The following is a 22,857-nucleotide window of genomic DNA, read 5'->3' as shown; positions in this document are numbered from 1 at the left end:
TGAGTACCGTGTGTAAGGTGTGGTGTGTATGGTGTGTATGGTGTGTATGGTGTGTATGGTGTGTATGGTGTGTATGGTGTGTACAGTGTGTACAGTGTATATGGTGTGTACAGTGTGTACAGTGTGTACAGTTTATATGGTGTGTATGGTGTGTATGGTGTGTACAGTGTGTACAGTGTATATGGTGTGTATGGTGTGTACAGTGTATATGGTGTGTACAGTGAGTATGGTGTGTACAGTGTGTACAGTGTATATGGTGTGTATGGTGTGTACAGTGTATATGGTGTGTACAGTGTGTACAGTGTGTATGGTGTGTACAGTGTGTACAGTGTATATGGTGTGTATGGTGTGTACAGTGTGTACAGTGTATATGGTGTGTATGGTGTGTACAGTGTGTACAGTGTATATGGTGTGTATGGTGTGTACAGTGTGTACAGTGTGTACAGTGTGTACAGTGTATATGGTGTGTACAGTGTATATGGTGTGTACAGTGTGTACAGTGTGTATGGTGTGTACAGTGTGTACATTGTATATGGTGTGTATGGTGTGTACAGTGTGTATGGTGTGTACAGTGTGTACAGTGTATATGGTGTGTAGGGTGTGTAGGGTGTGTACAGTGTGTACAGTGTATATGGTGTGTATGGTGTGTACAGTGTGTACAGTGTGTACAGTGTATATGGTGTGTACAGTGTATATGGTGTGTACAGTGTGTATGGTGTGTACAGTGTGTACAGTGTATACGGTGTGTATGGTGTGTATGGTGTGTACAGTGTGTACAGTGTATATGGTGTGTACGGTGTGTACAGTGTGTGCAGTGTATATGGTGTGTACGGTGTATATGGTGTGTACAGTGTGTACAGTGTATATGGTGTGTACAGTGTGTACAGTGTATATGGTGTGTACGGTGTGTACAGTGTGTGCAGTGTATATGGTGTGTACGGTGTGTACAGTGTGTACAGTGTATATGGTGTGTATGGTGTGTACAGTGTGTACAGTGTATATGGTGTGTACGGTGTGTACAGTGTATATGGTGTGTATGGTGTGTACAGTGTGTACAGTGTATATGGTGTGTACGGTGTGTACAGTGTGTACAGTGTATATGGTGTGTACGGTGTGTACAGTGTGTACAGTGTATATGGTGTGTACGGTGTGTACAGTGTGTACAGTGTATATGGTGTGTATGGTGTGTATGGTGTGTACAGTGTGTACAGTGTATATGGTGTGTACGGTGTGTACAGTGTGTAATGTGTGTATGTTGTGTATGTTGTGTGTCAGAGGGTAACCTTACCGTAAAGCTGTTGTTGACATTCTTGGTGCTGGACTCGGCCACGCTGGCGTCTGATAAATCCACCTCGTCAAATATCAGAGACTGTAGAGAAGAGAAGTGGTGTGTGTTCTGATTACATGTTGTTTTTTTTAAAAACATATCTCAGGTCTTAGCCCTTGACTACTATGAATTATCTTAGGGACCGGGTCAATTTCAACCAACCAAAAAAGAAAAATGGCATTATGAACCAAAAAAAGAAGTAGCCAGTTTAAAATCAGTAAGGGGACAGGTACTGATGTGAGCTCTGGCCACATTACTACAATGTCTTCATATAGATCACCAAATATGTACCACAAAACTCTGAAACCGACCCCAACCCTGAATCTTAACACATCCTAGTACACAGGCAGTCCAATTTAGATCTTTTAGTGGTCTCTCGGACAGTCAGATCAGCTTTTGAAATAATTGGGTCAGGATTAAGGTTAGGGTAAGGTTTAGGATTAGGGTAAAAATTTGGATTAGGGTTAGGGAGATCTGAATTGGGATGCCGGTATAACAACTCATGCCGTTAGACTATACTTATCGCTACATATGACCACACTGTTCCAACAGGACTAGTCAACCTCTCCAACTGGGTGTACAGGATTTTATTCCATCCCAGCTAATTAACCGCTCTTCATGACCGCGATAAGATGGGGCCCGGGGCGCAGGGCTGGAGTTAAACCCTCCCCACCTATTAAAGCTCAACAGGAGGAGGTTGGTTAGGCCTTTTATGAAATGCTGGAACAACGAGTGACGTTCTGCGCTGTGTGCATTATGTATCACCACACATTCTAAATGATAAGCCTCATGGCTAGCACGTTGGCAATGGCCACAGGAAGCAGGCCAAACAGCCATGCTCATGATGATCTCCATGAACACAAACATCTCAGGCTGACTGAATGTAAACCTGATGGCGGATATTGAAGTATGGCTGGTATTTATTCTACCTTGGCACAGACTCAAACATTCGGCTACATGAACACACACACACACACATAACGGGCATTCAAGTACTATAACAGCTGCCATGTAGTTGGCCGCAGGCCCTTTAAGAGCTAGGCAGCAGGCATGCTGGGTCATAGTGATGTCACTGCTGGACAGGTTGTGTTCACATAATCATGGTCTATTAGCAGGTACAGGCTTGTCTACACTCACTGACTGACTCTGACTGACTGAACGGCTGACTGATTTACTCACTGAGGCTGTTCCAACAATGACTTGGTTCATATACACGTAAGCTCATTTAGGCTGTGTGTGTGTGTACATAGGTGTGTGTGTGTGTGTGTTCGTATATCTCAGAGATTCCGAAAAATGTCTGATTCATGACATAGTCTCCTATGCTGCTTTATGAGTAGGAACACATACACTACCCAGAGTGTGTGTATGGGTGGTCAGGGAGTGTGTGTGTATGGGTGGTGGAGGTCAGGGAGTGTGTGTGTGTGTGTGTATGTGTGTATGGGTGGTGGAGGTCAGGGAGAGTGTGTGTGTGTGTATGTGTGTGTGTGTGTGGGTGGTGGAGGTTAGGGAGAGTGTGTGTGTGTGTGTGTATGTGTGTGTGTGTGGTGGAGGTCAGGGAGTGTGTGTGTGTGTGTATGTGTGTATGGGTGGTGGAGGTCAGGGAGTGTGTGTGTGTGTATGTGTGTATGGGTGGTGGAGGTCAGGGAGAGTGTGTGTATGTGTGGTGGAGGTCAGGGAGTGTGAGTGTCATGCCAACAAAAACCACAAATGCACACACAAGCCATCCTTATTAATTGACACAAACCAGGACTGGTCACTATTGAGCCATTTGACCATTATCAGTGGACCATTGCATGTGGAAGTTGCTCCAGGTAGACTACAGGGCCATGTTGGAACTACAAATAGAATTGTGTCTAGATGAAGGTAATCAGCATGGAATGGTGATCAGTATGGAACTGGGCCTAGGGTAAAAGGTGATCAGTATGGAACGGGGCCTAGGGTAAAAGGTGATCAGTATGGAACTGGGCCTAGGGTAAAAGGTGATCAGTATGGAACTGGGCCTAGGGTAAAATGTGATCTGTATGGAACTGGGCCTAGGGTAAAAGGTGATCAGTATGGAACTGGGCCTAGGGTAAAAGGTGATCAGTATGGAACTGGGCCTAGGGTAAAAGGTGATCAGTATGGAACTGGGCCTAGGGTAAAAGGTGATCAATGTGGATAGACAGTAGAATGCTTATTTGGCTTCCTTGTGAAATCTGTGTGCAGCCATGGCGTGACATCAACCGATACATCAACTATATCCAACCCTCAGACCTCAGTACTGAACATCAATCAGAGAGTCAACTCAGAAACTATCCATTAGCAGGCTAACTAGCTGGTTCATATAGAAACATATAAAGATAGTTTGTATAGAAAGATAATTCTGCAAAGGGAATCGGGTTGAATAGCGAAGTTGAGCAGCCTGGCTTGCTACGCTGTGTTCCCCAGCAAGTCAGAGGACCAAGGGACAGACATGTATAGGACAGACAGGACCAAGCAGAAGTTGTCTGGACAGCAGAAAGTGAGTGGGTTTCTGCCAGAGCAAAGCTTCTCAATGATCTCATGTGGCTTCCCCTCCTCCAAACTCCCATGTCGTTTTTGGGCTGGGGCAGGGGTAGGGTTTGAATTGGGATTCAGGTCGTGTTCTGGTTGGGGTACACTTTACACTCACTGTTGCATCAGAGTATATCACCCTCATCTCCAACATACCAGGTCCTGGCCTGCATGGGAATCAGACGTTAGCGTTGGGTTAGAACAAATGCCTGCACACCCTGCCGCTGCAGCTCTCTCAAGGCCCAAGGACATGGCCAACACTGATCATCGGCTGAGAAGGACATCGGGGACAGACACGGGATACCAGAGAAGGGGATACCACTGTGAACCACTGAGATGCTTCCATGTACTGGAAAGGCTTCCTAAGCGACCCCACACGGGCCCCTAAGCAGCGCAGGACAAAATGGCTTCCGGGCGATGCCGAAATGGATGATGGGGTGAGGTACGCAGATGCGGAGCCTTAAGTCAAATTCTAGAGCTTTATAATGGAGTCTGGAGCCTTAAATGGGTCTGTCTAGGCGGGCTGGGCGAGGATGGGATGTGGCGGTCCGGTCGTGGTGCTTCGGCTGACCCGTATCGACATCAGACCTTCCTCTGATCCGCTAGCCGGTGGAGAGCCCCGAGGCCCGGCCCAGCACACGGACAGGACCCGCCAACAAACACGACTCCTGGACACGCGGTGCAGCGCCCGGTCCTGCCACCGCGCCATGGCAGTGCCAGTCTGGGAGGTCAGGGGTTGCGGTTAGAGGTCAGGGTCAGAGGTTAAGGGGTTAGGGGTTAATGCCGGACTGCACAGGGGTGGCACAGGAGAGGAGGGTCTGAAAAACTTTGAGATTTTATTAGGGGTTAGGTTTTGAGCTAAGGGTTTAGCGGTGAGGGTCAGAGGTTAAGGGGTTAGGATTGGGTGTAAGGCTTGGAGCAGAGGGGTTAGAGGTCAGGGGTTAGTGTCAGAATGCCAGTCAATGAGTTAGTGGAAAGGGATTGGGTCTGGGATTATGGAGGTACGAAAGTTAGGGATTATATGGTAAAGTTTAGAGGTAGGGTAAAATGTATTAGGGAAAAGGGGTAAGGAGCTTGAGCAGCGAAAGGTTAAAGGTAATGTAGGTTAGGGGTCACAGGTTGGCAGGCTACCAGCAGCATGAAAGGGAGGTCAGGGTTAAGGGTGAAAGGACAGAGTGGAAAATAGTTTAAGGGATATGGATTGTGAATATATACAGCAGTTAGGGGCTGTGATGGCCCCAGGCGCTGAAGCTCCATCAAGAACTAGCCTCTCTCCTCCAGTTAGCACTCACAGAGAAAACATACAATACAAATACAGGTTGATGAAATCCTGCGATTGGCTATGAATAAACCCTGGCATATCTTCGGACTGTGTGAAATTGATTGTAGCTAGCTGGCTAACAGACAATTTATCACGCGTATTTGGTTTAATTTAGGATGTGCAGGGTATGATCCTAGATGTTGTTACAGGCAATCTGTGACATTATCATTACCGACCGGAGTCAATTAAAGATATGTAGCTAACATGCCAGTGGGCTGTACAATGGAATCCCCCCCCCCCCCATAAAGGATCTATAACTCGACAGTTTAAGGTAAGGGAATGGTTTTCAGGATGTATGGTTTTCAAGGGTATTTGGAGACATTGGAGTTCAAACCTAGCCAACAGCTAATGTTACACACAACTTCACATTAGGTAGTTCATAAAGGCCTAGATAAAAAAAAAATCACCCAATGTGTAGCTGGAAAGCAGTTGTTGTTTTCACTTAGGTATGCACATTTTACCAGCTGACACTTCTGATTGTAAGAAAACGGTACGGCTACTCTCTGTCTACCTGCGTGGATTCTAGCTAGTGTCTGAATTTGTTTCGCAGTCTGCATTTTAGTTGCACGCAGTAGTCATGCTTTTAATCTGACTCTTGCACCTTGCGGCTATTTCCGTGTTCTTCAGGTACTTCCACATCAGCAGTCATACAGTAGGTTGTAATTTTCTACTGACCAACTAAATGTGTGTGTATCTTACCTTGGCATCTTTGGCGTAGTAGAGTGTGCGTCCTCTCAGTTTGAAATAGCGCTTTTTCCACCTCTGGAAGGAACTCGTCTGTTTCAGCAACAATCCCTCTTTTACACTGGTCTGGAAGGAGAGGGAGCACACATCAATGTACCCAGCAAATTGTCTGCCCCAACCCCCCCGTCATACCATTAATGTGTCTGTTGGTTTACACCGACGCACACACACACACACACATACACACACACACACACGCGTGACGAGTGTGCAATAACCACCAGGTAAGGGTTATGTCATGGAGCACACGGACACGCACGCACGCATGTACTCACACAGCACACACATTCACTAACTCACACACAGACACACACAAACACACATGCGTGTGAGCCTCAATCCACTACCCGCTGACCACATCTCTGCGTTATCTACAGGAAACTCTGCTGAGATAAAAAGTGTGTGGGTGTGTGTGTGTGGGTGTGTGTTTGTGCCAATTTCATGCATGGGAGAGGAAGGACAGGCCAAACAACTGAGAAGAAAGAAACGCTATTACAGATCACTGGCTTCTCTGACCGACTCTAAACACACATCACCCAAAGGGAGGGAGGGAGGGAGAAACTAGAGGAAGAAAGTTAGAGGGAGACTGGTGGGAAGAACGAGGGATGGCGAGGACAGAGAAAGACCTGGAGAATGGTGAGGATACTACAGGTGGAACAACTTCAGAAGTAGGAAAAGGAGAGTGAGTGAGAGTGATAGAGAGAAGCCCAGAATCGTTTCATTTACTAGTTCTAGCGTTTTATGGAAGTCATTGGTTTGAATGTCAACCCCTCTGATTAAGAGCGTCAATACACTAAGATATTTCTATAGAATTTAAACAACATAAAATGTAAATACAATTTTAGATTCACACTTCAGTATCAATGAAACTCTGGCTGTGCCGTGAGGTAAAGCACATGCGTGTGCAGTGCTCTGGCCCGGCCACTGACCTGGAAGGGGTAGAAACTCAATGACAGTATTGATTACCTGGTAACTAACATGGTGCTCTCCGTCAAACAAGTGCCATTGCTGGTGACAGTACAATTGTTTCTGTGCCATTGTGAGATGTTTTTAGTTGCTTGCCCACAGCATTTTTCTTTCAGCATTTTTCAGCGTTCCTTTTCTCTTTTTTCTGATTCTGTTTCTACATGGAGGACCGGACTTATGCCACCAGTCATTCCAACCCCAATACACACAAAGCAAGACATTGTAGCAGGGAGTAAATGTCAGTGTACTGTGTACCGTCCGACAATTAAGATCTTCTCCTATTTATGCCATTTAAATGTTTTATCTCTGATGCAAATCAGGCCACATATGTTGTTCATCTAGATAAAACGTTAGCAGTCTAAATAGGCTCTATACATACATCTGTCCTCGGCTTTGAATTTTGACGTTTCTTCAAGAGACCCTCCTAATGTGGAAAAGAAGACAGTTTGAGCAATGTTTCCCCTTTAAAATAATTTTCATGAGGACTTTTACAGGCAAACTACAGAAAGCTAGATTTGCATAGTGTGTAATGTGTGTGTGTGTGTGTGTGTGTGTGTGTGTGTGTGTTTGTGTGTGTGTGTGTGTGTGTGTGCATCCTGCATGTTATCCTCTTACAGGGACCCCGTTTAGCCACTGTGACACCTTAAATCAGCTCTCAACTCCCCACCCACAGTAAACACACACACATGGACATGGAAACACTGGGTGAAGAACAGCACTCTGGGACACGCACACACATAGACACACACACACACACAGGGAGGGCTATTTTTAGCAGAGGAAATGTGCTCTCCGAGGGGAGAATTACAAACAGAGATGGAGGCTTGGAGCTGACATCCTGCCTGTCCACCAGCTGTGTCAACTTAAACACTCCAACCACACTGTCTAGCTAACGACACGCAGCTAACGACACACAGCCTGGCTAAGGCTAACTCATCACTGTCTGTCTAAGGACACATAGCCTAGCTACGGCTAACTCATCACTGTCTGTCTAAAGACACATACAGTAGCCTTGCTACGCCTAACTCCTCATTGTCTGTCTAAGGACACAGCCTGGCAATGGCTAACTCATCACTTTCTTTCTAAGGACGCGTAACTTGGCTACGGCTAACTCATCACTGTCTGTCTAAGGAAACATTGCCTGGCTATGGCTTACTCTTCACTGTCTGTCTGAGGACACATACAGTAGCCTTGCTACGGCTAACTCCTCATTGTCTGTCTAAGGACACATAGCCTGGCAATGGCTAACTCATCACTTTCTTTCTAAGGACACGTAGCTTGGCTACTGCTAAATTACTGTTTCACCAACGACATACAGCTAACAACACATTCTGTCTTGTTAATGACAGAAAACTAACTAAAATAAATGGATAAAGCTAATTCACTGTTATGCTAATGACAAATAGTCTAAATGGCAATAACTGTTGGTTTTGGCATTTGGCATTAGTGAAATATATTTTTCAAAGAGAATACATTGGCAATGTGACAGAAGTGTGGCAAACAACTTCATTTATATAGCTATCAAAACAGAAAGTGATGTAATGGGATCTGACACAGGCAGACAAGTCTTATAAACCCAATATGGTTAAGGTTAGGTTTGGGATAGCCAACTCTGATCCTAGATCTTTTAATTAGGAGCAGCTTCTACCGTTAGCCCATGCAGGGAGGCCCTAAGCCAAACACTGGCTACTTGGCTCTACTGTTTACATGCTTGAAATGTCAAATCCTTCCCTTTACGTAGCAGCGTGTCTAAATACCTCAACTGGATTAAGGTGAAATACAGCATTAAGGACAGCCCTATAAGGCAACCGCCGCTCGTCTGTGACGACTATCAAAGGATCCAGTGAGTAAGGATGGAAATGCCAAGGGACGGGCACAGTGTACGATGTCAAAACCTTGTAGATCCTCTAAGAGAGGTACTGTTTACATCACCATTTACATGACTGTTACATCACTGTTTACGGTACTGTTTACATCACCATTTACATGACTGTTACATCACTGTTTACGGCACTGTTTACATCACCATTTACATGACTGTTACATCACTGTTTACGGTACTGTTTACATCACCATTTACATGACTGTTACATCACTGTTTACGGTACTGTTTACATCACCATTTACATGACTGTTACATCACTGTTTACGGTACTGTTTACATCTCCATTTACATGACTGTTACATCACTGTTTACGGTACTGTTTACATCACCATTTACATGACTGTTACATCACTGTTTACGGTACTGTTTACATCACCATTTACATGACTGTTACATCACTGTTTACGGTACTGTTTACATCACCATTTACATGACTGTTACATCACTGTTTACGGCACTGTTTACATCACCATTTACATGACTGTTACATCACTGTTTACGGTACTGTTTACATCACCATTTACATGACTGTTACATCACTGTTTACGGTACTGTTTACATCACCATTTACATGACTGTTATATCACTGTTTACGGCACTTTTTACATCACTCTGTGAACTATTGTTTACACCACTGTTTACCTCTGTTGACACCACCATTTACAACACCTTTTACAACACTGTGCACACCGCTGTTTACATAACTGTTTACATGACTGTTTACACCACAAATTACACCTCAGTTTACACCAGTGTTTACACCACTATTTACACAATGAGATGTATGCAGGTTACAGATTATACTAACAGATACAAAAACATTCCATACCACAGGAAACTTTAACAGTTAATTGTCAGGTGTCAAAGGAAATAAAGGCAAAGAGCACTTTGTTCTGCATGGATTATTAGATGAAGTCCGGTCATAAAATATCTGACAGTCCATGACAGAGTTTTCATTACTTCCCTAGATAGTCACCTGTGGATGTGTCTGGTTGTAAAGAATGCTTTCTGGAGATTTTCTATTCCAGTTGACCACACAATTCCCTTTTTGTTTGAAAGAATAACAAAGCATAATCCCCGCCCCTGTTCCAAAAAAAGCTAACAGATGGAGCAGAAGACATGTTACCACACAGAAGACCATTTTTATTCTTGTTTGCAATTACTTGTTTACAAAACATTGGAATAAAACAAGCTGATATTTGGAGTTCTGATTGGGTACAATAGTTAAACTAAACTTTAAATATTTATAAGTTATATTCTTCATTAATCAGTGGACAAAATACAATGAATTTTAACATCAGAAAATGTATGTAAAACTCCATATTGCCCTTTTAAGCTGGGTGTTATTAAGTATGTATTCTTTGCAGCACTATACAGTAGAATTATTGCACTACTGAAACAAGCTGGCAGATCAGCTTATTATCTCTTACTAAGGGAAAGAGGTCCGGATGGAAAGCAAGACATCAAGAATCCCTCACTTCTAACACTGAGACTTAAAAAGTTTAGCCGCAGTCAAAAGTATAACTTTTTTGCCAGCTGAGAGAAAATCAGCATTGCTCTAGTTTGCTGTTCTACTTCATAGTTTGTCCCTCCTTGGCCCCCCTAGTTCCTCTCCTTGTCTCCATCTCCTTCCTGTAGCCAACTAGGCCAGAAGCAATCTATTATTAGCCTGTCCCTCACACACTCACACACACACACAAGCACACACATTCCCCTGTTACACTGAGGGCAGGCCTGCCAGACAGAACTAACCTTATCACCAAGTAATGTACACCCACACACACCTCTCTTTGGCCTGAATATTGAAATGCATGTGCACACACATACACGCACACTCACACACACACACACACACACACACACACACACACACACACACACAAACACAAGCACCCACATGCACAGACATGCACACAATGGACAAAGGCTGGGGTCCAGGGAGTCCTGCAGCAATGCTGTAGGGATAGGAGTGGCACAGGCAGGAGTTCCCTGAAAGGCTAAATGAAGAGAACAGGCCTGCGCTTCATCCTGTCCCTGAGGATATCCAGCCTCTAGTCTGGCTGATTTGCTGATACAGTAAAGATTAACCAGTTGCTATGTGTCTTAAAACCAGTCGTATTCCCCGAGAACATAGCTGTAGTTCCCCCAGACCCAAGCCAGCTCCTATAACCCTATATTACCCAGCATGGTACAGACACAGACCAGCTCCTATAACCCAATATCCCACCATCTGGTACAGACACCGACTAGCTCCAATAACCCAATATCCCCCCATCTGGTACAGACCCAGACCAGCTCCTATATCCCTATATCACCCAGCATGGTACAGACACAGACCTGCTCCTATAACCCTATATTACACAGCATGGTACAGACACAGACCAGCTCCAATAACCCTATATTACCCAGCATGGTACAGACACAGACCAGCTCCTATAACCCTATATTACCCAGCATGGTACAGACACAGACCAGCTCCAATAACCCTATATCACTTAGCATGGTACAGACACAGACCAGCTCCTATCACCCAATATCCCCCCATCTGGTACAGACACAGACCAGCTCCTATAACCCTATATTACCCATCTGGTACAGATCCAGACCAGCTCCTACAACCCTTCTATATCACCCAGTCTGGTACCCTAGCCTGATAATTGGTTTTAAATAGCCTACCTTAAGGATGTCACGATTCTTGTTAAAAAACTAGGAAATTAGCAATAATGAGCAACTTCCTGCAATTCCCTCAAAAGAATGTGAGGACCATGGAATAAAACATTAAGCCGAAGAGTGTTAAATTTCACAGTAAATAACAATATAATAAGGGTGGGCGGGGAAGACATATCCCAATGTGAATAAACGGGCTATGGGGAAAGGATTTGGGACTACCGCGTTTGACCGGCCCATACCGTAGAGGCCTCTGTCTGAAAACCCATCTTAACCTTCGCCAATTCAGTTTGCTTCCGGCCAATCAGAATCCAGAGTTACCGGACACGCTTGCTGATTCCGTCCAGTCAGAGTGCAAAGCCACATGCGGCGCGTCATTGCATCCACCCTGTCGGAGTACAGAGCCCCTGGGTGGGTCTTCTCTGCCTGCCGTGCACGCACGCTCACACTCCAGCCGGGCGGGAATGGCCAAGGACTTTCTGGCCGACACAACCACACAAGCACCGGAACACGCAGCCCAGGGGCCCCAACACACTGGCACATTCTAATGGGCCTGTGAAGTCACTATATAGGCTTGTCAGATAGCATCACTTGGTTGTGCGAGGTCAGCAGGACTTATAGTAGTGCACACGTGTTCACATGCACAATTGTCCCGTATCAAGAGGACCAAGCGCACGGTGAAACGTGCAGAGGGTCTACGTTGGGTGTTGACCCAGAGTTTAGGAATCCCTGGTCTGATAAACTGCAAAGGCAGTGATAGAGGAATTAATGGAATCATTTAATATGATTCCGTAAATTGGTCATGGTTTGAATTTGAATTGTAGCTTGGACCCAAACGCACAGGACACTCCAGTAACTCCATTCATGAAAATCCCAGAAGTTGTTTTTGAGCTGACCAGAGTGTCTTTAATGAGACAGTTTTACTGACGGCGTGGAGCTGCCTTTGTGGTTACAGATGTTCTTGCTTTAAACCTGTCTTAGCCAGATGTAGACAGCTCTAAGAATAACTTAGCACATCTTCACGCCCAACTCAGTTTGACTATTTTTCAGGAAACCAGTGAAACCTTCCCATGAAGCTCAGAAGGCAGTGAAGATGACAGCTTTTCACTGGTTACTGGCTGATTTCCCCATCTCTAACGATGCCATACCATTGTGTGCGAGGTGGAGCTAAAACAGAACACAGGCTTAAAATGACTTCCCTACAGGAGAGGATATGGGGGGGACGGGGGACACACACACGACAGAACGAGGGGGCAAGCATGACAAAACCAAACTCAGCTAGGAACTGCATGAAATAAATCTCTGAAGTGAAGGAAAGCAAGAAGGGGTAGGAGAGATGCACGAACAGCACAAATACACTCTGAAAGACAGTTCTGTCCTGTTTACAATACAGACATTTATTACACACACACACACATATACCCCTACACACACACACACACGTACACACACACCCACACACACACACACACACATACACACACACATACACACAAACACACACATACACACACCCACGCACACACACGCACACACCTACAAACACGCCCACACACACACACATAAATACACACCCACACACACCCACACATACACACCCACACACACACTCAAACGATGACTTGCTAATGGACATGGATAAAGATTGGTGAGCGTCACAAAAGCCCAGACGGATTAATAGGCCAGGCTACAACTCCCTCTGCCAATGTACATCTGCCTAAACACAAGCCCACACACGCCCGTACAGTCTTGTCTCCCTATCAGGTGAGCACGCATGTTTACTTAGCTAGCAAAGTGGGGACACCAAAGTAGATTGCCCTTAAAAAATCTTCTTTTTGACTGGAAACCCTAAAATTAACCCTAACCTTCATTACAACACCAATTGCAACTTTTGTGCTACAAAATAGACATTTTGAACATCGGGATGGGATTTGTCGCCTCTTTCGGATTTAATGACCGTTTGGGGATGTTTTATATAGTAACACCTGAAATATGCACACCCCCATGCACACACATGAGGTGAAGATTCAACTCCCTGTGCTCAGTTTACAAAACCCATTCAGATCCGGGAATGAAGGTCTCTCTGAAAGCTTTCTTTGTCTGTCTTCTTAGTGCAGGTTGGGGATTTGACACACACTAACACACAGACACACACAGACACAACCACCTATCCACCCAGTTAAGGACAGCTGAGTGACAGAGGGCAGTATTCAGTATCAGGTTCCCTCAGCATGCCCCAAATCACGTTAGTGCTTAGAGAACAGGGACAGTGAGGAACCTGACCACTCTCAGAACATCCGGACAAGGAGCATCTTGTCATTATATTACAATCATCCTAGATCATTGTAGTTATATTAATACCGATCGGTGCTGTTTACTTGATATTTTAAAAGTTGTTACATTTCAAAGTTATATTGGTCCAATATACATTTATGTGAAAATGTATGTACACCCCCAGGATTTTGACGTTTCCTGTCCATATTTGGACATTTAAAAGATCACACAAAATACATGTATGCATTTGAAATAATGCAATGTCATTAGTACACTCCTACCTTTACCATCATATGAAATGGCTCTGGCCTTACATAAAAAAATGAAATCTTTGTCTAGTTTGGTCTTTACCATATTGCCGTGTGATAACACATAATGCCAAAATCAAAAGAAATATCAGAGCACCTAAGAAAAAGCAATTTTCAAGCAATTCAAAGTACATAATTTCTGTCATCTACAAATTGAGAAAAGTCCAGACCACTGGCAGTCTAAATAGGACAGGTAGTGCCACCAAATACAGCCCAAGAACGGACTGAAAGATGGTCAAAGTCTCTAAGAACACCAGGCTAACACCAAGGGATCTACAGGCATTTCTTGCCACAATCAATGTCAAAGTACATGAGTCAAGTGTCTGAGAGTGACTGAACAAACTTGGCCAACATAGAAATACAGTAATAAAGAAGCCTCTGCTCTCAAAAAAGAATATCAAGACACAACTGACATTTGCCAACAAAGCACCTGTGTAAAGATCAAAAGTTTTTGAACGATGTGCTCTGAACAGATGAGTCAAAACAAACAATGTCTTTAAAGAGAAGAACCTCCTACGAACTGTAAAAAAAACAAAAAAAAAACATGGAGGCGGTGGCATTATGATTTGGGGCTGCTTTGCTGCCTCAGGGCCAACTTGCCATCATCTTGAGAAGAATATGAGGCCATCTGTCAAAAAGCTTCAGCAGAACCAGACATAGATCTCAACAACACAGTGACCCAATACACAGTGAGAACAAATGGAGGACTATAGAATGGCAGAGTCAAACGCTATGAAAACGCTGTGGAGGGACTTGACATTGCCCGTGCCTGCCAATAAATCCCTTTAACAGGTCACATTTGAAGCAGTTCTGTAAAGAAGTGGGGGGGGGGGCCCTGCCTGTCGAGATAGGAAACTGATGTGCAAGAAATGAATACAAGAAGCTATTTCATCTTAACAACTTCTTTAATAAGTACAATCATTCATAATCGTACAATCGTGTAATTTCTTAAATTACGATGGCCTTTGTCGGTCAGTATTGCTGTGAAGATTTCCACGGGCGCAGTCATCAGGGCAGCAAAATGCCTGTGTATCAGCTCTTACAATGAAGCTGCTAAATAAAGTAACCAACATCTGACACAGAACAGGAAACCGAGTCCACACGAGTACATGTTGGAGGCAGATTGATAGGTCATTCAACAGGCTGACGGCCTGGACGCAGATACAGTAGGCAGTAAATGTAAAGGGCCATATCCAGGGTCACTGGAAGTGGGAGAGAAGCTCATTCTAAAAGGAGATGGGTAAAGGTGGGCACCTATATTTCTGTGTGTTAATGTGCATGTGTGCGTGTGTCTGTGCACAAGCACATTGCGTTCCTCATGAACAGAAAAATGCAATTGTTGCTTAAGGGGTAGGGTTGGGGTAAGAGTTACAACTAGGAATAGGATGAGTGTGTGTGTGTGTGTGTGTGTATGGGTCCCACAGGCTGAAACGCCAGCTCTGGTGCACATGTACGGCTGCAACATGGGTTCAAACCTATCCCCTGACCTCTCAGCAAAAACCTTATGCTTTGCCTTTTCTTCCCTTTCACAGTTAGAATGAAGCCTTCACAACCCCAAAGACATGGGTCATATAGTCATGAAGAACTGAGTTCTTGCTATCCTCATTTGCTAACAGTATAAAATCTACTTAGTGTATAGGCTTGCTTTTAGTGTGGTGCTGTAAATAAGAGATTCTGGTTGTATTATCAGTAAAGGTGGATTCAGCGATGCGACGTGTCATTGACTATTGATGGGCATTGCCAAACATCTCTGTTCTGATCCTGTGCCTACAACTCTGTAACAGCATTGAGCGAATCTCAGCACGTGCTCAGGTGCTGACCGTGAACTTCTGCACATCGCCCGTCACTATATCAGTGGTGTCACTTGTGGCTACGTTATTTTGCCGAGCCGACCTTTAATTTGATGAAACCTGGTAATTACCAACACACACACGGGCCAAACAGAACACCCGTGGTACACTGTCTGTCAACCTACCAGGATCTTCCTCAGGCAGCGTTTCCATGACACCAGCCAACCAGGGGACAAGGATGTGGTGGTTGTCCTGGGCAACCAGAGTGATGGCGGGTGGAGAGTGACAGTGATGCAAACCATGAGCAAACACACATACACAAACACATTTATATAAAAGCACATTTATATATACAGTATCTCACAAAAGTGAGTACACCCTACACATTTTTGTAAATATTTGATTATATCTTATCATGTGAAGAAATTAAGAAATGACACTTTGCTACAATGTAAAGTAGTGAGTGCTTTTATGTAGAGCAACTATTTTTTTTTTCAGATCATCAGAGAGTTATTTGCCATGAGGTGCCATGTTGAACTTCCAGTGACCAGTATGAGGGAGTGTGGGAGTGATGACACCAAATTTAATACACCTGCTCCCCATTCACATCTGAGACCTTGTAACACAAACAAATCACATGACACTGTGGAGGGAAAATGGCTAATTGGGCCCAATTTGGACATTTTCACATAGGGTGTACTCAGTTTTGTTGCCAGTGGTTTAGACATTAATGGCTGTGTGTTCGGTTATTTTGAGGGGACAGCAAATTTACACTGTTATACAAGCTGTACACTCACTACTTTACATTGTGGCAAAGTGTCATTTCTTCAGTGTTGTCACATGAAAAGGTATAATCAAATATTTACAAAAATGTGAGGGGTGTACTCACTTTGGTGAGATACTGTATATACATATATGTACACTGATGAGCCAAAACATTATGACCACCTGCCTAATATGCTGTTGGTCCTCCAAGCATGGAGGCATGGACTCTACAAGATCCCTGAAGGTGTCCTGTGGTATCTGGCACAAAGACATTAGCAGCAGATCCTTAAAGTCCCGTAAGTTGTGAGGTGGAGCCGCCATGGATCAGATTTGTTGGTCCAGCACATTCCGCAGATGCTCAATCATACTGAGATCTGGAGAATTTGGAGGCCAGGGCAACACCTTGAACTATTCATCATGTTCCTCAAATTATCCCTGAACAATGTGTGCAGTGTGGAAGGGTGCATTATCCTGCTGAAAGAGGCCACTGCCATCAGGGAATACCACTGCCATCAGGGAATACCACTGCCATCAGGGAACACCACTGCCATCAGGGAATACCACTGCCATCAGGGAACACCACTGCCCTAAGGGGTGAACCAGGTCTGCAACCATGTTTAGATAGGTGGCACGTATCAAATTGACGTCCACATGAATGCCCGAACCCAGGGTTTCCCAGCAGAACATTTCCCAGGGCGTCAGGCTCCTTCCACCGGCCTGTCGTCTTCCCACAGTGCATCCTGGTCCCATCACTTCACCAGGTAAACGGAGCTCACGGCTCACGTGATGTAAAAGTAAACGGGACTCATCGGACAAGGCAACCTTCTTCCACGGTTCCAAGGTCCAGTTCTGTGCTTGCGTCTCCATTGTAGGCATTTCAACGGTGGACAGGGCTCATCATGGGCACTCTGACCAGTCCGTGGCTACGCAGCCCCATACACAGCAGGGTTGAGCAATAAACTCAAAAATGTGTAGTTTGAAACATAAAACAAAATCCACAGATGTAAGTTACTATCCCCAAACAAACACTACCTGACTCGTATTTCTAAAATAGCATTTGTATAAATGCAACCAGATTTGTCAGTCAACACTTTTGTGTTAGAATTGACAAGTGTGCTACTGTGGATCAAGTTGTGTGCGTGGATCGATTTACATTTGTGCAGAGAATTTTGGCAGTTACGTTCCCTGTTCAGGTCACAGGTCAACTCACACACATTTGTGAGCTGTATGCTGTGAATACAAACAGTTCGGCAGTATTCTAACTCCACAGCCATACACTGTGTGTTGTGACACATTTCTCCTGTAACCACCATTAAACGTTTACGTGATTTAATCACAGTAGACCTTCTGACGTTTAGGACCAGACAGGATAGCCTTCATTGCCCTTGTGCATCAATGAGTCTTGGGCGTGCCCAACATCATGTTGCCAGTTTGTGGTTGGTACCTCCTTGGAACACTGTCGGTAGGTACTCACCACTGCTGACCGAGAGCACTCCACAAGCCTTGCTGTTTCAAAGATGCTCTGACCCAGTCGTCTGGCCAGAACAATTTGACCCTTTACAAAGTCTCTCAGGTCTTCTGCCCATTTCTCCTGCATCCAACATGTTGACTAAGAGAACTGGTTGTTTGCTTACCATCTAATCTACCCAGACCTTGACATGTGCCCTTGTTAGGAGATGATCAACGTTATTCGCTTCACCTGTGAGTGGTCAAAATGTTTTGGCTCATCAGTGTATATATATTTACATTATATATACACACACAGGTTGAGCAAACAACTAGAGACGGAACAACACTCGAGACTGAATGCCTTTATGCCACACAGACACAACCACACAACATCTCACACACATTTACACACACACACACACGCAATCTCACACACCAACCCACACACATTCACACAAACCCAAACACATGTTAACTGTTAGCTATTTAAATGGGGACACCAAAGTTGACCTTACTTTTAAAATCCTTTTACCAATCCCAACCCTAAAACTTACCCTAAACTTACACCTAACCTCAGCCCTAACCTTAATCTCAATGTAAATCCCTAACCTTAACCTTGATAGCATCCATGCCTAAACATACAGTGAACACACAAACATACAATATGCTACACACAGGGAAACCGGTAGGTCGATACTGTATACTGCTGTGTACTGAAATACATTCCACTCCTCCAGTGACCGGCTCTCATCTACCTGTCTCTGACCATTTCTCTAATTTAAAGCTTCTGTTGACACCAGCCTCAGTTAACACTGTTCATGACAACAATACAGAACAACGACTACACTTACAATGCAACCATTCGTTAGACAACTACGATACAGCCATAACAGCACTACACGTGAACTATTATACGACTGCGATACAGCCATAACAGCACTACACGTGAACTATTATACGACTGCGATACAGCTATAACAGCACTACACGTGAACTATTATACGGCTGCGATACAGCCATAACAGCACTACACGTGAACTATTATACGACTGCGATACAGCTATAACAGCACTAACCCTGAACAATTACATGTCTACAAAACAGCTATAACAATCCTACAACTACTGCAGACAATGAGTGTATACAGCAAGTGACAGAGGTCATCATACAACCCGGAGAAACTCGGCATGGTCAAACATACCCCATTGAGCTGTGTATATATTACACATGCCTTGCCTTGACACAGAGAGAGAGAGAGAGAGTCACACACAGAGATGCACAAAAAGTCACATACAAAAAGAGACACACCACAAACACACAGAGAAACGCACACAGACAGAGACTAACAAACCTTGTCATACCTAAAAATAGAACATGTATGCGGTAACTAAAGCTTCATCAAACCGTACCAACAAAACCCGCCCTGGAGCTTTGATATGTCTTTTTTATCAGAAAAAACTGCAGATTAGAGCACCCGCCGAGTAGCACAAAGTTACACGTGACACTGGAGCTCCAGCCCACCCACACGATTCACTACTCAACTTGACGGCAAATGGAGAAGCTGACTTCTGATTAGTGGACATCAACGCTAGACCTGACTGAGAGCTGCAATGGCTGTTTAGCTGAAAGCAGCGTTGCTGGTTTACTATAAATAAACTCCATGCTGCCTTGTAAGGACACAGAGTTATAAAAAAAATATAAGCAACTTTTTTTGCGCAACACAATATCAATCACTTTTTTTCTTCTTTTTTTTTTTACTCCATCTGCAATATGTAGTTCACTCCACCTGGTGTCTCATCTCTGGGTAATCCCAATCCATGAACTAAGGTACCTCCCACTTAGCCCAGTCAAATGTTCAGCTTCCCCACTGATGGAAACAGCTTCCCCTCATGCTAGGACAGAAGAGACCCTGGCCATATTCCAAAACGATTGAAACCCTACCCATTCAGAGAGTGTCTTAACAGACACATCTCAATGGTGTTGCCCAGGCCCAGCTAACACACGTTTCTTACTTTCCTTTTCCAACTGCCACAGACTTTTCTGAAACCTCTTTACTGAGGAGAATTGTTCTTACCATGACTGTGATGGGAGGCTCTCTCGCCTAGTTAAGATGGAAGTATTGAATAAAACAGAGTCTGAATAAAACAGTCTGATAAATTACTGAAACTTAAATATAAGCACCTTACAGCATGAAAGGGAAGACAGCATTCTAGTGAAGAGGGCCATGCCTTTCCGGGGGCATTTTTTAACATACATTAACATCACGGTTTCTGTTTTATCACACTCTTTGCGACAACAGTTTTCAACCATTCGACCCGAAACTACACACCCGTGATAAGAAGTCGGCCCACTTCTACTGTTGATCAGTTTGGTTCATTTTCCACAGCAAAGACCTGTGCCCCAGCCCAGTGGACCCTGTCAATAATTGAGTGGCTCTTGTCTGATTGTAGAAGAGAGAGTAGTTTACAGTGAGGCTGTGTAATTGGGACATGAGCGGTCAAGATGGATGGAACTCCAGCATCCTCTCTGCTTTAGCTCAGTTACCTGTTATCACAGTGTCAGTTAGGGCTGTTTCATTCACCTTTATATACAGAAGCTTCTAATACACGGACAGAAAATAAATATCTCTAAAATGTGTTGGAAAAGGTTGGAAGCTGTGCAAGTCTATTTTAACACATGATAAGAAAGGGGTATGCTAGTGGAGATACTTATATATTTAAACAAGTGGGCTACTTGTTGAGCAAACAACTGCAGCTTTTCACAGCTCATGGCGACTTCCACGGTTCGTTTTCGATTGATCGTACATATTACGTTATCTAATGTTGCAGGAAAAAATCATGATCCATGAATTGTAATTGTTAAGATAGGTGTCATTATTTTCTTCAATAACAACATAGACAGGACGTGATTACCGAAATAGTAATATGCTCGAATACGTACTGTACAAATCGTGTAGCCTTCTCCAAACCAGAAATCAAGTCAGGAGAGTAATCACTGGATACAAACAGACGTATTTTCTTACCTTAGTTCTGAGCTGTCCGGAGGTCGAAACTTTCCGGATTAGTTTCTGAGGCCCTTCTTGTTCTCCCTCGCTGTCGGACGACTCATCCACTGCCACGGAACCCACGACAGCTCCCACCACATTGGCATGGATCCCCGCAGTCGAGGGGCCTTTCTCCGGCTCCTGTTGCGGGAAATTATAAGACCAGCCCGGGTTAGTCTTTCCCCGGTCAGTCGCTCCCTTCCTCTCCGGGATGCGAGAGCTGGACAGTGGTTGGAAAGCGGCTTTCCTCGCCGTCATCTCTTTCCTCTCAACCCCAATTAGCGCTATACGAACCTAGATCTACACAAGAACATACGTGCGCAACTGAGCGCGTGGGGCTGTAGCATATCTCAGTGTTGGGGATTTACTAGGATAAAGCCTGCTTCAGGATGTGTTTATGGTTCCAGCCTACATGCTCAGACCAGACTGAGGCTAGAGACCGCCTAGGCTGCCTCCCTCACACACAGACGCACCAACCGACAACCGGCGGACATCGCCGTGGAAGACCCTAGCGGCCGTAAGAGAAGCAGTCGAGCAGATGCTGTTACGGTAACGGATTTAAAAAGTAAACTCATTATTCATATTAGCAAATGGAACACGCGAACTGTAGACATTATTAACTATATGTCCGTGAAAAAGAAACGTCATGGTCTGGAGAAAACAATTAAATAGCAATAGCCTATTTTATTTTAGATCAGCATGTGAAGGCGTAGGCTACGATAAGAAACAATTTGATATTCATGGTTATTGGCCTAACGTTTCACAGAAAGCTTTCGACTATGAAAATATATTTTTTTACAAATTAAGAGTGTAATTAGAAAACTGGTTACAGAACACAATCCCACTGACTAGCCTTTACGTTTCATGAAAACGGATTCTTACAAATATGCTATCAAATCAAATTGCTACACCACAAAAAATAGAATTTCCTCACACCGTTTTGTCCGATGTTTTATCAATAAGCTGTCTATGATGTTGCCCCTTTAATAAAGCTACACATATTAGTTGAACATTAGGCTATACATTCCAAAACTCCAGATATTCAGTTGTATTGTAGTTTAAATCTGAAAGTTTTCATTTTAGGAAGATCAATAGGGTGATCTACCCTAAATGAAAGGGATCGGTTCTGGGTGATGGCATATTGTCTAGAAATAACACCTCATTTTTTTCTGTTGAAGTCTTTATTCTCGTAGACAACATACAATAACTAAAATGTTTCACCGCCTTAGATATAAGCTTAATTAACTACTGACCAGTTCTTCCCATGCAGGGCTGCGAGTATAATGGTAGACATCCATAGTCCCGCTTAATCCGTTCCGGTAAACAAGTCTATGTAGGATACCGAGGAAATTAATAGAGCAGTCTGGTTACCGTGAAAACCGGCTATATAGATTGAGTTCCTGAACCAGGTAAACTAGGTTATAATTCCGTGTTTGCTACAACTCTCGTCCACCCCCTCTCCAATCCTCTCCCAGCCTTTTCCCTCGCCGCTCGTTCAAGGGCTGAGCCTCGTCACCACGTGATACATGTCAAACCCGTATATGGCATTGGGGGAGCACGGAAGAGAATTTGGGAGGGGATGCCTGCTTGTGCCTGCTGCGTGTCTGATGCCTATGACGCAATCCGAAGACACTTCCTCTGTTAAATGCGGACTACATTGGTCCACTGTCTCTCATCAATAAGGGTAAAGACACATCAAGTGTGCCTACATCTTATGTGGACGTTTTTCTCTTTGCTTCTAAATTAATTCGGATGAAAAACAATACATTAACACATTTAAATGGAC

General features: G+C 44.2%; 2 protein-coding genes across 11 annotated transcripts in view; one reads left to right on the top strand and one right to left on the bottom strand.

Moving 5' to 3' along the window:
- Positions 1 to 22,527, bottom strand: part of dgkh (diacylglycerol kinase, eta) — an 83,296-nt gene extending 60,769 nt beyond the window's left edge. For 4 of the 8 annotated variants that reach the window (XM_020041114.3, XM_020041117.3, XM_020041115.3 and 1 more), the window contains exons 1-4: positions 21,051 to 21,416; positions 5,880 to 5,990; positions 4,431 to 4,580; positions 1,289 to 1,369 (exon numbers count right to left, since the gene is read on the bottom strand). In XM_020041114.3, the coding sequence (XP_019896673.1) occupies positions 1,289 to 1,369; positions 4,431 to 4,580; positions 5,880 to 5,990; positions 21,051 to 21,329 (621 nt within the window). In that variant the 5' untranslated portion in view covers positions 21,330 to 21,416. Of the gene's footprint in view, positions 1 to 1,288; positions 1,370 to 4,430; positions 4,581 to 5,879; positions 5,991 to 21,050; positions 21,417 to 22,324 lie in introns of those variants that run through there. The other 4 variants (XM_010889933.4, XM_010889934.4, XM_010889937.4 and 1 more) reach the window with 2 other exon arrangements.
- The window catches only part of vwa8 (von Willebrand factor A domain containing 8), an 85,492-nt gene continuing 84,145 nt past the window's right edge, over positions 21,511 to 22,857 (top strand). Inside the window, exon 1 of one of the 3 annotated variants that reach the window (XM_034288982.1) lies at positions 21,511 to 21,620. The gene's annotated coding sequence lies outside the window, so the exon portion shown is untranslated. Of the gene's footprint in view, positions 21,637 to 22,732; positions 22,756 to 22,857 lie in introns of those variants that run through there. The other 2 variants (XM_029115857.2, XM_034288983.1) reach the window with 2 other exon arrangements.

This window comes from Esox lucius, chromosome 20 (genome assembly GCF_011004845.1).
Source record: "Esox lucius isolate fEsoLuc1 chromosome 20, fEsoLuc1.pri, whole genome shotgun sequence".
NCBI classification, from domain to species: Eukaryota; Metazoa; Chordata; class Actinopteri; order Esociformes; family Esocidae; genus Esox; species Esox lucius.
The sequence above is the reverse complement of the archived record's forward strand: the minus strand, read 5'-3'. Positions and strand labels throughout refer to the sequence as shown.